The sequence below is a fragment of the Pteronotus mesoamericanus genome, unplaced genomic scaffold, assembly GCF_021234165.1.
Source record: "Pteronotus mesoamericanus isolate MK-2021 breed Mesoamerican mustached bat unplaced genomic scaffold, CSHL_Meso_final scaffold_85, whole genome shotgun sequence".
Classification (NCBI taxonomy): Eukaryota; Metazoa; Chordata; class Mammalia; order Chiroptera; family Mormoopidae; genus Pteronotus; species Pteronotus mesoamericanus.
In genome coordinates, this window is record NW_026555329.1 from 73832588 (window position 1) to 73847759 (window position 15172).

Below are 15172 nucleotides of genomic sequence, written 5' to 3' on the forward strand. Positions count from 1 at the left end.
CTCCCTTTCAGTTCAGGACTTCCTCTAACCTTCCTTCTCTTCCAACAAAATACCCTTTTGCCCTCCCGTTTGCCCAGGTCACTATTTTCTGCTAGGGACCAACAAAATGACCAAATAACCTGGATCTGAGGCCTCAAAGTCTTCGGGGTGGTTGGGTGACCCCAGCAGCCAAGGGTCGCAGGCAGGACTCATTTACGTGCTCCCAGCTGGGTTTATGTCCCTTAGGAAGCATCTGCCTCTGAGTGTCCCTCGCCATCAGAGTAGAGAGCGCGCCTTTGCATGACCCGCTTGAATGAGGAGAAGGAAGGCTTCCTTTCCTGTTCATCTCTGCCTGGTGTGGTCGTAGCCACTGGATGCAGGCATGGGCTTTCTCTCATGCCACCTGCCCTGCGCATTCCTGCCCAGTGCCACCCTCCCTCTGCCCAGTGAGTTGCTGCACAAACCGCGCCGCCACTCCAAGCCTCCATTTTCTCTCTGTAAAATAAAAATTCAATGAAATGATACAAGTGAAACTCACCCTGCGCCTGACCCGCGAGGCTTGGTCAACAAACGATCAGTGGAGCTGAAGAACTTTTCCTTCTTGTAAAGATGCCATTGGTGCTGCTCTCTGCCCCTCCCCCGGGCCAGGCTGTCTCTCCCCGGCCCCATCGTGCACTCGCTTCTCCCGTGTCCTGCTTCCTCGCCCCTCACCCAGGGCTTTGGCCCAGGGGAGACAGGGAGGCCATCTGCACAGGCAGCAGCTGGCGTCTGGGGCATGGAGGGGGGCGTCTTGTCCCAGCGCGATGCTCCTCTGTCCCACACACACACACGGGTGCCGCCTTTATGAGCAGGACACACCAGCACCATCGAGCGTGACAGTCAGTGCCTGCGGCTGGCGAGGGAGCTCGCAGCTAGTGGGACAGCTGGGCTCTGACTTGTTTCCTATGTGGCACCACATGACCCGCCTGTCCTCTGGGGAGCCCGGCCTCTGTAGGTCTGCTGGGAGGTGACCCACCACCTCTGAGCTTGACCCCCGTGACCTCTTATTCTGGACCCTCCTAGGCTGGGGGCTGTCACCTCAGGAGATGCTGGGGGCCCACGTGCTGTCACCCTGTGATGGCCGGGAAATCGGGCCCTGCAGCTGGTATCGCCCAGCTCAGGACTACTTCTCTGTCCCCAGGTGCCCAAGCTTCTGTCCCTGTCCCCACCACCACCCATGGATGTGGACTTGACCCCTAGCTGTCCGGACCTATGATCCTGCAAAAACCCCTCCGGCCGTCTGGTCCCACCCCTCAGGGCCCCTTGGGTGGCCCTGTCACTCTGGCCTCTGGAGGGACCCCACCTGCCCCACCTTAAGGTCAGGTCCCTGTGAGAAGCGGCACGGCAGTGTGGGGGGAATGGAACAAGGCCGTTCGCACATGGCGCGTTATAGGGAGCAAGAGACACGGAAGACAAAAGAAACAAACGATTCCTTAAGATCCGCGGCCAAAACAAATTGCCGTAATTAACACGTGCCACCGCCACGATGTATGGGCTGAGCCGTGGCCGGCGTGAGGCAGAGAGGCATAAACCGCAGAGAGCACGCATGCCAATAAAACAGCAATAATGGTGCGGCTGTGATGGAACTTGTTTCAATTTTGTTCCAAAACCTTGTTTAAGTGCTTTTATTGTTTCTGTGTGAAAGAACACAAATGCTTTCTGAAAATTGCTTCAGCGTAAGCCTCACCTTCTCTGGGAAGAAGTCTTCCTGATCCCTGCCACCCCCCGCCCCGGGCAGTTCTGTGGCCCCCACGAGGCCGCCTCCTGCCCCCGCTGCCCTGTGCGCCCACAGTCCCTCCACCGTGCGGGGGGCGGGGTCCGTGGGACTCCTCTGCCTCCAGGGCCGTGTGCTGCCCGAGGCCACCCCAGCGCCAGGCCAATGCCGGCACCCAGCGGGCAGGGGGTGGCCGCACGCGGCCCCGCAGAGTGAGGTCAGGGCCTGCAAGAGGCAGTTTGCAAACACCAAGCGAGGCCCCAAGGGTGCAAAGGACACCTGCAACACAGGTGAGATTCCTGTGACATTGGACCTGTTAACAACATCCCTAAAACAAAGAGACCAAATAAAGGCACACACAGAGGGTCGTCTCTGCCGGGGGCGGGGAGTGGTGACTGGCCCTCCTGTTGCCACAGTCGCCCTCTTGGGGCTTTGTCCCACGTCAGAACGGTAGCCCAACAGCAGAGATTTAAAAAAGCAAAAAAGGTTAACAAGAGTGGGTCCCAGGGTGAGGACTGGGGCGGAGCCCCCAGGGCTCAGGCAGCTCCGTCCAGGTGAGAGGCCACTGCCCTTGAAGGGGGCGCCCCTAAGGGAAGCCTTTGCTCCCTGTCTTGGGGGTCCGAGGGCTCAGCTTGCCCTTAGACGGGGGGCAGGAGGAGAGGGGCTTTGGCAGGGAGCGCTCAGCACCCCGACTCCACTAGAGATGCGGCATATGGGTCTCACTTGCAGGGACGCCTCCCTGTCACCCTCTGTCCCCTGCCTGCAGGATCCGGGGGCAGGCGTGCGAAGGAGGATGGAGTGGGGCAGCCCTTATCCCCCCTCCACACCCACCTCAGGGAGCACAGCCTCCACGTCAGGTCTTGGGGGAAGGCCTGCCAGGCCATGCCGGAGCCGGGACGCCTGCAGGCCTGCTCCCCGCGCCTGTGACCCAGCCTGCACCCGGTGGACGGAGGCTGGGCCATCGAAGCGGGGTCCCCGCTGCCTCGAGCAGAAATCGGCTATCAGGGCTCTGAGGCATATGCTGTCTGAGGTTTAGTAAGTGCCCCCCGACCCCCAAATTTAATTTAAAAGAAAAACAAAAACTTTCCTCCTCAAGAACCTTGTTCTTATTTATCCAAACGCACTCCGCCAGCTCCACGGGGAAGGGAGCGACACTTGTGTGTGTACACAGGCCCATGCCAGCAGGGAAGCTCCTGTCCGCCGTTGCTGGGGGCCCGCTGTTACTGAGCTTGCCGTTGGAGGGGCCATCCTTGCCAAGGACTCCTTTTCACTAAGAGCCACCTGCTACAGAAAAAGGAGCAGGGCTAACATTCCGTCGGGTGGGAGAGGGTGAGGGGTGGCCCTGGAGACAGGCCGGAGGAGGCCCAGCTCTCCGGTGCCTGGCTGTGTGGTGGCGAGCAACTGGCTGGGGATCTGGACGCCTCCGTCTCCTCCTGTGCAAAGCGGGGTCTTGTGAGTATCAGACAACACGACAAGGAGGCGTTCTGCTGAGTTCTTGGCAATGGGACATTCTCAGTTCTGTGCAAACGCAGCGGTTTCCACACAGAGGCACGTGAGGGAAGACAAGCCACCTAAAGGCGTCTCTCGCTGAGGAGCCAAAGGACAGAGACTGACAGGCTTTGAGAGGCCGCTTGCTGGGAGTGGCCCAGGGGATGGATCCTCCCACAGGCTCCACAGAAGGGGATTCATCATTCCCTCTGGAGGGCTCAAGGTTAATAGGCAAGTGAGTCAGGACAAGCCTGTCCTGAGGACACAGGGTTCAAGAGGCCTGGCGCCCTGCCTGCCAGCTCTTCCCACTTGCACCCGCTCAGAGTCTGGCCCCGGCAGGCTCCCTGCCTCATCTGCCTTCTGTCGGACCCCAGAGTCCCTGGCCTCCCCGCAAGCTGCAGCCCCAGCCCCAGACCTCGCCGATGCTCAAGAACATGACTTTCCCCACCTGCAGAAGCTGGCTCAGGCCTGTGGGCAGGCACCACTTAGTTGGGGTGCATGGAGAAATGCCCCGTGAGCCCCGCCCCTGGCCACCCCCACCCCAAGTCCAGGAAAGGCTACGTCTGAGCTGGGGGCGGTGGTGTGGATGTCATGGTTTCGAGCTGGACCTGAGTCTGCCTGTAGCCACGTGGCCTTGACCTAATTCTTGCCCCAGGAGGGGGCCAGAGTTGAGGCCAGTTTCCAAGGCCCTGCCAAAGTGCAGCTGCAGGGTTGATCTCCTAGAATCTTCCACCATCCTCTGATGACAGGAGTGGGGGCTTCCCACTGACATCTCCCCCAAGGCGGCCCCAGTAGAAATCTCAGTTCTCATCAGCATGATTATCTCTCTCTCCTGGAGTAACCCTATGCTCTGGAGGACCCCCAGGGTCTCTAACCAGCCTTTTAGAAACGAATTGGATACTTTTGCTCCCCATATCATGTCTCAAAGCAGAAGTGCAAGCAGAGCTCCTTAAGGAAGTGCCTACATATATGGCACCTCCCGAGGGATCCTCACTGCTGCGCCCTTCGAGCTGTGATCTCTCCGCATTTTACAGATGAGCAAACTAAACCTTGGCGAGGCTGACTAACACACCCCATCTTCTGCCTAGGTCTGACAAGTGCCGCATCTCTGCCTGTTTTGATAGTGAAATCCAAAGTCCCAGGCGTTGATTATAAAAGAAAAAACAAAAAAGAACCCTGGCCAGGTGGCTCGGTTGGTTGCAATGCACCAAAAGGCTGCAGGTTCAACCCCCAGCCAGGGCGCATGACTAGACTGCGGGTTCAGTCCCTGGTTGCGGCATGTAGAAGAGGCAACTGATCTATGTTTTTCTCATTCTTGATGAGAATGTTTCTTTCTCTCTCTCCCCCCCTTCCTCTCTCTCTAAAAATCAATAACTATATCTTCAGGTGAGGATACATAGATAGATGCATACATACATACATAAAAGAAAAATAGTAAATTGCTTTTTGGACTTTCGATTTTTTTTTTTTAATGTCAACTTACTCTTAGCGAGGGTTGGGCATATTTTAAAGGTTAGCTGATGTATGGAATTATTTTCCTAAAGAAAGTACTAAGTGAGAATTTCTGTGTGGCAAAATGAGGGCAAGTCACCCTCTGACCTCTCTGGGCTCCTCGTCTGAACAAGGGAATGCTGACCTCATGGAACTGAAGTCGCTGCTCTTTCCTTTCTTACCATCTTGTGGCTGTCCCCCCAGTCACCTGCCATTGAGAGCACCGGTTGACTCTCCCCGAAACTGGCCGACAGATGTACCTCATTTCTGGGCATTTGTTAAAATCTGGCACCAGACGCCACTTTAGGCCATTAGACATCATTCTTGGGCAAAGGCGTGTTTTTCTTTTTTTATTTTTTGGCTTGCCCTCCCCACTTATACCCTGAGATATAAAAATGAACTGACCAGGCAATAGGGAATTTAAAATGAGCTTGGGAAAAAAAAAAAAAAAACCAACCCTAAACCCTGCTACAATAAATCGTATCACAGTGGAGATCTCTATCTAACCAGAAAATTCTCAGCCCAGACAATGGCTCATTTATTTCCAACAATATTCACTACAACAGCATTCCCGGCCAACAAAAGGATTTCTACAGGTTTTTGGAGTTAGTTGCAAAGGGATTTAACCTACATAGAAAAGAGAGCTGTTCAATTATAGATTCCCAGACATGAGGGAGACCTTTGTAAATAAATTGTAAGGGGGTCTGCTGAAATGCGGTTAGCTCCCTGGAGGGGCACCCCGGCTCCCCACAGTGTGAGAGAGAGGCTCCTCCCTGCCCCGGAGGGCGTTTGGGTAAATATTTGGGTAAATATTTGGGCAGCCATGGCTGCTGCTGCAATGGTAAGTGGAGCCAGCTCTCGGAGGAAATGGTCCCTTCCTCCCAGACCCTCAGATGATACATTTTTGTAAACAGGCAGGCAGGCAGCGCTCACAGCGCCTGGGCTCTGCAGGCACATTGCAGATTCCCAGTCAGCGAGGCTGCTGTGAGCACGGCTCCGAGGAGCAGGCAGGAAACCGGAGGGTGGGAGGGCCCTGGCCTCCGCCTTCTAAATTTAACATGCAATGGCTTTTATGTCGAGTGGATACAAAATAAATTCCAGTGCTTAAAGCTCTTATCTTTGTGTACCATTTCCCAAACAGAAAGTGACCTGGGCTCCACTTAGACTGAATTATCAACGCCGAGCACACAGGCCCAAGGACAGGAATGCTGGGGGAAGGGGGCCCCGGGGGGAATGGGTAAATAGAGCAAATTGGTCACTCTCTGTGTTCCTGTGTCACCTGTGACATTTGTTCGGCCTGGCAGAGCGATCGGAGATCTGCTAACGTCGAAGGCTGTCCCTGGGGGGATGGTGGAACGGTTGTGACACGTCAGACCATCCCAGAGGTGGAAGGCACCCTGGAGTCGCCCGCGTCTCCCTCCTGTGGGTGAGGGATTCATAAATATTCTGCGGAGCCCTTGGCAGGTGCTGAACAACGGCTTTTGGAAATCTCCAGCGGGCACGGGGCTTGCGCCATCCCGTTAGGGTCTAGTCCTTTGAAAACCGTGCCCTACATTGAGTCAAAATCTTTCTCGCTGGAACTTTCCAGAGGGCCTGATTCTGCCCTTAGGAAGCACGTCCTTTCCCTTTGTCGCCCGCCTGCTGCTCAGACATGTGACTGCGCCCTCATTTCTACCCTTGGTTCGCTCTGTTCCCGGCATTTCTTCCTGCTGGCCCCCGAGGAGGGGGCGTCGGTCCTGCTCCACCCCCTCTCCCCGCCCCTCCTTCAGCCTCGCCTCTGTCCCCAGTTAACTACGCAGTGGCCTTTCCTAGTCCTTAATTCCCTTGGATGTGTCCAGAAGATCAGTGACGCTGTCCAGGGTCCCTTCCTTTCCAGTCCCTCTGTCCCCTTTCCCTGGACAGGACTGACGGGTCAGTCCTCAGCACCGTGCTTTTCCCTCCCACGCTCATCCCAGAGCGCTCCGCCTCCCTGGGCACCCACCGCAGCCAGAGCACGGCTCCCCCTGGAGGAGGCAGGCCCCACGCGATCCCCCATTTCCCCACTTCCCTCTTTTTGTCGGCCACCCGGGAGTTGAACCTGGGACCCCTTTGGTCTCTTCACTCCCTGACCCCTTATCTCCACAGACCCACCGCCCCTCCCAAGTCTTCCCTTATTACAATGAATCCGTATCCTAGGGAGCTTTTAAAACGATACCAGTTCCTGCACCCCAATCCACCAATTCATACTGAGTGTTCTGGGGTGAGGCCCTGGCATCAGCAGGGAGCAGGCACGATGGAGCCACTGCTTATATGGCTTCTTTCAGCCCCTTTTCCCATCCTGACAGCAGACGCTGTCCCTGAAGCGCATCTGTGTGGACTATCGCAATGGTCTCTCCTGTCGTATTCCCAGGTCTTCCAACCATCCAGCCTGCATGTCATTGTCAGATCACAAAATACCATTTTCAGTGTTACTTCCACTCCTCAAAAGCCTTCAATGGCTCCCCATTCCCAACCATAATAATAAATCTTTGAATGAACAAGTAAATGGTTTCCCAAATACATGATTTGCTAAGTTGTATGGTAGGGGACTGTATCTTACCTCTTCTTCCCCCTCCCAACCCCCAACTCTGCTAAGAGCATGTCAGGTGCTTAGTGTCTCCCTGGGAGGGAGCGAACAGAAAGAATTTCCCTGCAAATTAAATGCAGAGAAAGTGGGCTGGGTGATTTAACTATCATTTACTTAAAGGCCTATTTCTTTAACATCATATACCATCAACTGCGAATGATCCATGGCAACGGAGAGAACAGAATCCTAAATATTGAAAAACAGCAGATAATTCAAAGACTCGAATCTAGTTGACTTTTGAATGTTTTTAGGCTTATGAATGTTTGCTTCCGATAATTGGGAACATTTTTTAAAATTAGGTAATTAGAGGTGCTTTATTTGCCGCCCCATCCCCCCCCCCCGCCCACCCCCACGCACACACTATAGGAATAACTAACGCAGCTCCCAAACTAATGCGCTGTTTCTTTTCTCGACCCTTTTCTGGAATAGAGATAGGGGTTCGGTTTCAGCACATTGGAGGAAGCAGGCAGAGAGAGGAGGGGAGGAAGCCACAGCGGGAGAAAACAGAGGGGACTGGGGAGTCAGCAAGCTGCTGTTCAACTGGTTTGTCGTTCAAATTTTAGGCAGTATGTACAACCAATTTGTAAAACCATTCAAAATATCTACTAAAGCTGAGCCCTCATGACCCTTGTAACCCAGCAATGCCGGTCCTGGGTATGGGTGTGCCCAACAGAACTGTGCACACTGGTTCACCAAAAGCCACATACAAGAATGTTCAGCTTACTCATAATGACCCCCGAACTGGGAACAACGCAAAGGTCCACACACAGCTGAAAGGAACAGATTATGAGCTACCACACAGCAGTGAGAGTGGACACAATGTAGCCCCGCACTGGACCGTGGACGAATCTCAGAGACAAAATAGGGAACACACGAAGGCAGGTGCAAATGCCTACACATTCCATTTATGTGAAGTTTTTTAAAAGGCGAAAGTTATCTGCCATGTGAGAAGTCGGGAGAACGGTTGCTGTTGCTGGGGCGCTTTGGAGCGCTGGAAAAACTTCCGTGACACAGGCGCGCTTGCTCTGGGAAAAGTCATTGAGCTGTGCTTTGGTTTGTGCTGTAGTTTGTTGTATGTGTATTATTATTCCATAAAATGTACAAAATGAAAGGAAGAAAGGAATGGAGGGAGGAAGGGAGGGAGGAAGAGAGGGAGGGAGGGAGGCATAGGCAGCAAGGCATGATGGGAAATCCTTGGACTCTGAAGATCTGGATTTAGTTCTGACTCTGCCATATACTAGCTGTATGACCTTGGACAAGCCATGGACCTCTCTGAATGTCTGTTTTCTCCATCAGTAAAATAGGCAACAAAAGCTGGCCTACCTGCCTCACAGTGCAGTTGCGAGGACTGAGGGATATAACGGATGTGAAAGTCCTTCGGTGGGCAGCAGAGAATGGCAGGAGGCGAGCACGGTCGTCATCATAGATCTCTGAAGACAGGAATTCGTGCAGGGTCAGCACTACCAATAAAGCGCAAATCAGGGCCATGGGCGGTGAGGGCTGATGCGGGCGTGCATGCGTGTGTGTGTGTGTGTGTGTGTGTGTGTGTGTGTACACCCAGGCTGGTTTCTGTTCTTTCATTCTGTCTCCTCACCTAATCCCTCATTCGCCTGGACCTCAGAGCACAGAGCACTTGGAATAAGCCATGTGTTTATGGGATGTGGGTTCTGTCTCTTCCCTTTCAAAGTGGATATAAATGGATGCTATATACACTTTCCTAATTGCTTTTTCTTAGGTATGGATGCATGTCTACATCTAAATCTGCCAAATTCTTTAAGCTAGCACGTAGGACTTTGTGGACACTGGCAGGGCAGGCCAGCGATGTCAACAGAAAGACCCCCGCAACCCTCTCGTAACCCCTACCTCCCATCCCCCACCCTCCAAGCCCGAAACAGCTCCCTCAGACTCATCTATGGAAACTCAAAGCTGAAAGGTCAGAGCTGGAAGGGCCTGGGCACCCCAGTTTAGAGGATCTGTTGGTGAGGAACCCAGGCCCTGGCTCAGGCCTCACCCTGAGAATGCAGGGCGCACCTTGGAGGCAGATCACAAGAGGAGGGACTTCTCTTCTGGGTCGGTGGGCAAAAGGACAAAGCCAAAGTCACCACATTTTCCATGGGCCAGTTTCATATTAGTCTTATGTGCCCCGGAGAATCAGAGGGAATGGAAATCTCTCTTCTTCACCCGGCTGTGCTACCCGTGGCTGCCCCTGCGCTGGAAGGCGGTTTCTTCATGTTCCCTGCCCTCCGGAGGGTGAGGCTGGGGCAGCTCAGCCTGCTTCACGTGGCACCACATCAAGCCACATTCAAGCAAGTGCTTATCAACGCCATTTGTGCTGCTGCTGCTACTATTTGGGAGGAATAAAACTGAAGCCGCCCCCACTTTTATTGCCTTTAGCAAAATAGGAGAATGTTAATTTTTCTATTAGGTCCCTGCATCTCCAGGAAAAATCTTTTTGAAAGCAATGACATTTTTCTTTTCTTTTTCTAATGTGTACTCCACATCCTATTGGGCGGGGGGGGGGATGGTGTGTAGGTGTGTGACTTGGGGTGTGTGTGTGGCTTGCCGAGAAAATGGTACGCAAAAATCTAAATGTGGCAAAACGCTATTAATAGGAGAAAACGATATTATTATTTAAAGGCTTTTCAATAGATTTTTCCATGAAGTTCTATCAACAGGTTTATCTATTGCATTTAAATATTGGTTTACAGGTCCTAAACTGTATGAGTGAAAGACAGAGAGACAAAGAAACTTAGAAATAAAGTCAGAAGTTTCTGCCCATTGAAAGTCAAAAATAGATGAAAAAGTCTCCTTGAAAATGAAGGGATTCTGGATTGAGAATGTAAATCACAAGAAAAAGATTTAGTTTATTTTGTTAATTTTTATTTTTCCCAAAACTTATGAAGTATTTAATCAATATTTCTCAGTGTGAAATATTAGTAAATATTTAATATTCACTATTTATTTTCAACCTCCTGAGGGCACCATTACTTATTTTATGACATAAGCCACAGCTGAAGCAAATGTTGCTGGATTTCCAAACGATTTCCTCTTTGATACACCCTCCCAGAGCAGTTTAATGCGCACAGAGGGCCTAGTGATACGCGTCCCGGCTACTGAATCTGTTCAGACGCGAGTATGATCAGCTTGTTTGGTGCAGTACAGTTTCCAGAGGCCTTTCACCTTTCCCAGTCCTGAGGGGTGGGTGGAGAACTGCCTTGACCCTCAACTTACACACCGGGTGGCCTGTTGATGTTGCCTTGGCAACTGGCCCGAGGCCATGGCTGATGGACAATGGATCCAGGAGAGAGTCCCTGGCTGAAGCGGGTGGCTGCTCTGAGGCCTGGCCAGGGTCAGGGAAAGAGGCCGCAGGGGCATCCTTGTTGCACGTGAGGCAGGGCAGGCTGATGTTAAGAGTCTCCCCAGTTCTAAGTCGGAGTTATTTGGCCTGTGCAGCAGGAGTCAGGGAGAAGCCTTGGGGGTCGCTTTTTAACATGACCTTTTGGAAGACACGTGAAGTGCTATCTGGCTCGACAGAGAATATTCTGCTCAGTGCTACCCCTCTACTCCCCCACCCAATTCTCCTGACACTCCAGGGTAAGCAGACCCTCCTCGGCGCCCCCAGCACGGACAGAGGGCCCGAGCACATCCAGGACAACGGCACCGGGAAGCCCAGCCCGCGGTCCCAGCCTCCTGCCTGCCAGGAAGCTCTTACGTTAAACATTTGGGGTACACGGGTCAGCCTGCTCCTCCAAGGGAAAACGCTTTCTTAGCTAAGCACCCCTTCCTTCTCCTCTTTACTTCAAATGAATCCCCCCCATTTTTTATCTTAGTTTTTTCTAGAAGGCAAAGAAACATATGTAGCACCCATATAGCATAACTACCTTTTCCATTGCTTTTCTAGACAATCCTCTCCAAGCTGCCCTGGCTTCTCCGTGCCCCAGATGGGTGCCCCCGCAGCGGGGGCCTATCTGCCCTCCGGGCCCGGAGAGCTGCTGTCTGTCGTCTAAGATCCGGCTCCAGCGGCCTCGCTCCCACTCAGCCAGCCCCACACAATCACGTTTGCTGCTTTAACACTCCTCAGAGTCTTCGCATAGGCTGTTCCACCCGCAAAGTTATGGAAATTTCTATTTAGCATTTTCACTTTTTAGGAAGTAAAACTTTCACCGACACAAATTGGGAGAATAATTGCACGAACCCTGGTGTACCCATCACCCAGCTTCAACCAGTGTCCATTTCTGGCCACTCCAGTTTCATCTACGCCCCCACCCTGCCCCACTTCCATTAAAAAAAAAATCCCAGACTTCACATCATGTCATCTGGAAACATTTCAGTGTATATCTCTAAAAGAAAAGGGCTCTTTTCTGAAACATGACCACCATACCATCATTACACTCAAAATAAACCATAATTTGCTAAGCACATCGAACAGCCACTCAGGGTTCAAGGTCCCGCAATTGACTCGGTTTTTTTAGACTGGTTAGTTTGAAACCAGCATCCAAACAAGCCCACCTGCTTTTCACTGGCTTACTCTTATTCACAGCAAAGATCTCTGCCTAGACATCACGTCCTCCTTGTAGCTCCCCAATCCCCAAATGCCAGGATACGTGTCCCTTGTCTGTTCTTCCGCAGCTCCTGCGACCGCCATTCCATAGCCCTCACCACAGGTCCGCATCCTGAGACAGACTGTGAGCTCCATGGGGCGGGTCATTGGGCCTCAAAGTGATGTCCCCATGCCCAGTACTGTGCCTGGTCAACACTATGCACCGACTCTCTGTATGCTGAATGAATAAGTTAATAAATGAGCTCCCAAATGGAGCTACAGCTCCCGTTCTGAAGCCCACATTCTGTATAATGACTGACTTATTAGTCTGTTTCCCCGTGGAGCAGAGATTTAATTATTTTGGATCCGCAGAGCCTGGCCCAGCACCTGGCACGCAGGAGGTGTTCCCTGAGGGACAGCTGAATGAGTAACACTTGGGTTTCCACTCCAAGTTCTATCTGTGTGACTTGGGGTTCACGAGCTTTCCCCTCAGGGTCTCATTTTTCTCGCCTCTATAACGAAGAATCTGGCTTCACAATTCCTAAAGTCCTTTTGGGTCCAACTTGTGATTCTGAGTAGCGGCCGGCCTCGCTGGGAGTCCCCATTTGCCATACATTTGCTGCCCTCTGCTGGCAGGATTGGCTCAGAACCCTTCTGTCCCCAATTTTCCTGAAACAACTATACCCTCGGGTAAAACGAGGTCCTGGTGCGCGGACGGGCCTGTAAGTGGGACAGGGACATAGATGTCACTGCCTTGCCGGGGTCCCAGTGAAACCTGGAGGCCTGAGCCTGCCTCCACGCCGTCCTGCAAAGAGAATCACCGGGGTGGGTGGCAGGCAGACAGAAAGACTAACGCAGTGGTCTCACCCCACCAGCTGTCCATTAGAGCCCCAGAGGGGAAGGTCTTCAATAAAAGAGATGGGGCCCAGGCCCCACTGCAGATGAGCAACCAAGTCCCAGGGGGCAGGGCCCAAGCATCCATATGTATTAAAAGCCGTCCACTGCATCTAAGGTTCGGCCACATCAGAACTCCTGGACCAGGCAGATGTCTGTCTGCACAGTTAAAAGCTCATTCAGGGAAAGAAGAAATGAAGACTTTGATTTTATAGTACAAATTTCCCTTCGCCTATCTCAACACGTTTTCTTTCAAAAGGGCCCACCCTGCAAACCCAGAGGTGGCTGCGGCCCCTCAGAGATCTTTAGGCCTTTGTGCTAGAACACGTTCAGAGCAGCAGATCCTCACAAAGCGACGCTTCATGCAATGTCATTTCACAGCGTGAGGGTCAGAGAGGGACAGAGCCGCTTCAGTGGAAGTCGTTAGGGGATGTCCAGGTCCCCCGACACGGGGTCCAGTTACCTGTACACCTTCACCCCCACATTTCGTCAATATTTCCCAACTTATCCTAATCTGATGGTGACAAATGGACTCTCATTGTTTTCATTGGTAGTCATCGTTACAGCTCATATTTCTTCTGTGTTTTCCCTCTTCATATCCTTTGACCATTTTCCTAGTGAGTTTCTCTTTTTAGCTCTTTGGGTTTGGCTACTATTAACCCTGTATAGATGCCGCAAGTCCCCCCCCCCTTTTTCTTTCTTTCTCTCTCTTTCTTTCTTTTTCTTTCTTTCTTTCTTTCTTTCTTTCTTTCTTTCTTTCTTTCTTTCTTTCTTTCTCTCTCTCTCTCTCTCTCTCTCTCTCTCTCTCTCTTTCTTTCTTTCTCTTGTTGCTATTTCACTATTTGTCTTTTAACTTTACAATGTACCAGTCAGTACCTACAAGACCCCAGTTTGCTCATCCGGTCGCCTGTCTGGGCGGTTTGCTGGGAGGAGCAGATAAGGCGGTGTCCGTGCAATGCACAGCCTGCCGCATCATCAGCTCTCATTACGGAGGTGCCAGCGGTGCTTTATAACCAAACTTCTCTGCACGACACTAAAGACCCCCGGCCCCCTGCCAGGCCTGCTTGCCCTCAGTAATGCACAGCGCCACGAAACAAACAAGACTGAATAAATATTCCGCTCGACTGAATATGTGCAGCGCTCACTGAATGCACTTCGGGTAGTGTCAACTTTTGATTTTGTGGGGTTTCCACTTAAGTGTTTGCTAAAGTTGGACAGGACTTTGAAGTTCATGGAAAAGACAGAAGGCTGCATGGCTTGGCTGACCTTGACACTCTTCCTCTGTCACAACCCGTCAGACGGCCCCTGAGTTCTGCAGCCTCCAGGAAGGCCTGCCCTACCTGGACATGGTGATCGCAGAGACCCTGAGGATGTACCCACCGGCTTTCAGGTAGGCCAGCCGTTCCCCACCCAGCCCCGTGCCTCAATCTGTCACCACCTGCGTGGTGTCTGATGCTGGGCTCCCGCTCCTGGAGGCCAGACTGAGTCTTAAGCTTCTTTACGTCCCCTGGGGGCACCAGACACAATGCCTTCCACACAACCACCACAGCAATGACCGTCTTAACTCAACCTTTCTCCCCAACCCACACCAGTGTCCTTGGCCTCCTAGTCTTAGGTGACTTTGGCTATTCCCCTGGCCCATTCATTCACTCTTTCATTCAGCAAGTATTTACTGAGCACCTGCTCTGTGTCAAGCACTGGGATATCAGCCATGTGCAAACAGACAAACCCACGCCCTTAGAGCTGACATTCCGGGGGGGAATATACCATCCAAGGCCTGGGATATACTGCCCTGCTCCCCAACGACCCACATCTGTCCCGTCCTCGGGGCCCCCAGGCCAAGGCTCACGACTCTGGAGAGATCTGACCTGGTCACACAGCACTGTTCCTTGCTGCCTCCCCTCCCCAGCACTTTCACCTCTTGACTATATTTCACGTTATATTCTTGGACATGTTTCAACCACTCTGCAAAATTTCTCCAGTGTATATAGCCGCACTAACTGTAGGAGCCTTGAGAGCAGAAATCAGGCCATCTGCTTCTTTCAAAGTCCCCTAAACAAAGCCTCTCATGGAGCCGGGGTCTTACCTTAGGTCCCCAGGCTCAGAAAGAAACAGTGGCCAGACTTCAATCTCTAGAAGGAGAAGCAACACAAAGCACTGAACGCTATAGCATAAATCCCACCCACATTTCTATGAATTAATATACCACACAAACCATAATATACCACATAAAGTTTTTGCCATTTTAAAAGAGAAAATGTGGATGATCTGAAGATATCTTAAAATTATATTCCAAAAACATCACTAGAGAGAGCGATTATAGATATGGTCCAATACGCTCAGACCCAGAGCAAACATAGGGAATTCCAGGGTGTGAGTCAAACCACATGGTCCCCGAGCACACGAGGTTTCTGCCACCTGG

At 52.2% G+C, this 15172-nt stretch overlaps 1 protein-coding gene across 1 annotated transcript in view; it reads left to right on the plus strand.

The window, feature by feature from the left end:
* TBXAS1 (thromboxane A synthase 1) overlaps positions 1-15172 on the plus strand; it is a 141759-nt gene that overhangs the window by 119248 nt on the left and 7339 nt on the right. Inside the window, exon 10 of the mRNA XM_054564655.1 lies at positions 14049-14140. Within this exon, the coding sequence (XP_054420630.1) occupies positions 14049-14140 (92 nt within the window). The remainder of the gene's footprint in view (positions 1-14048; positions 14141-15172) is intronic.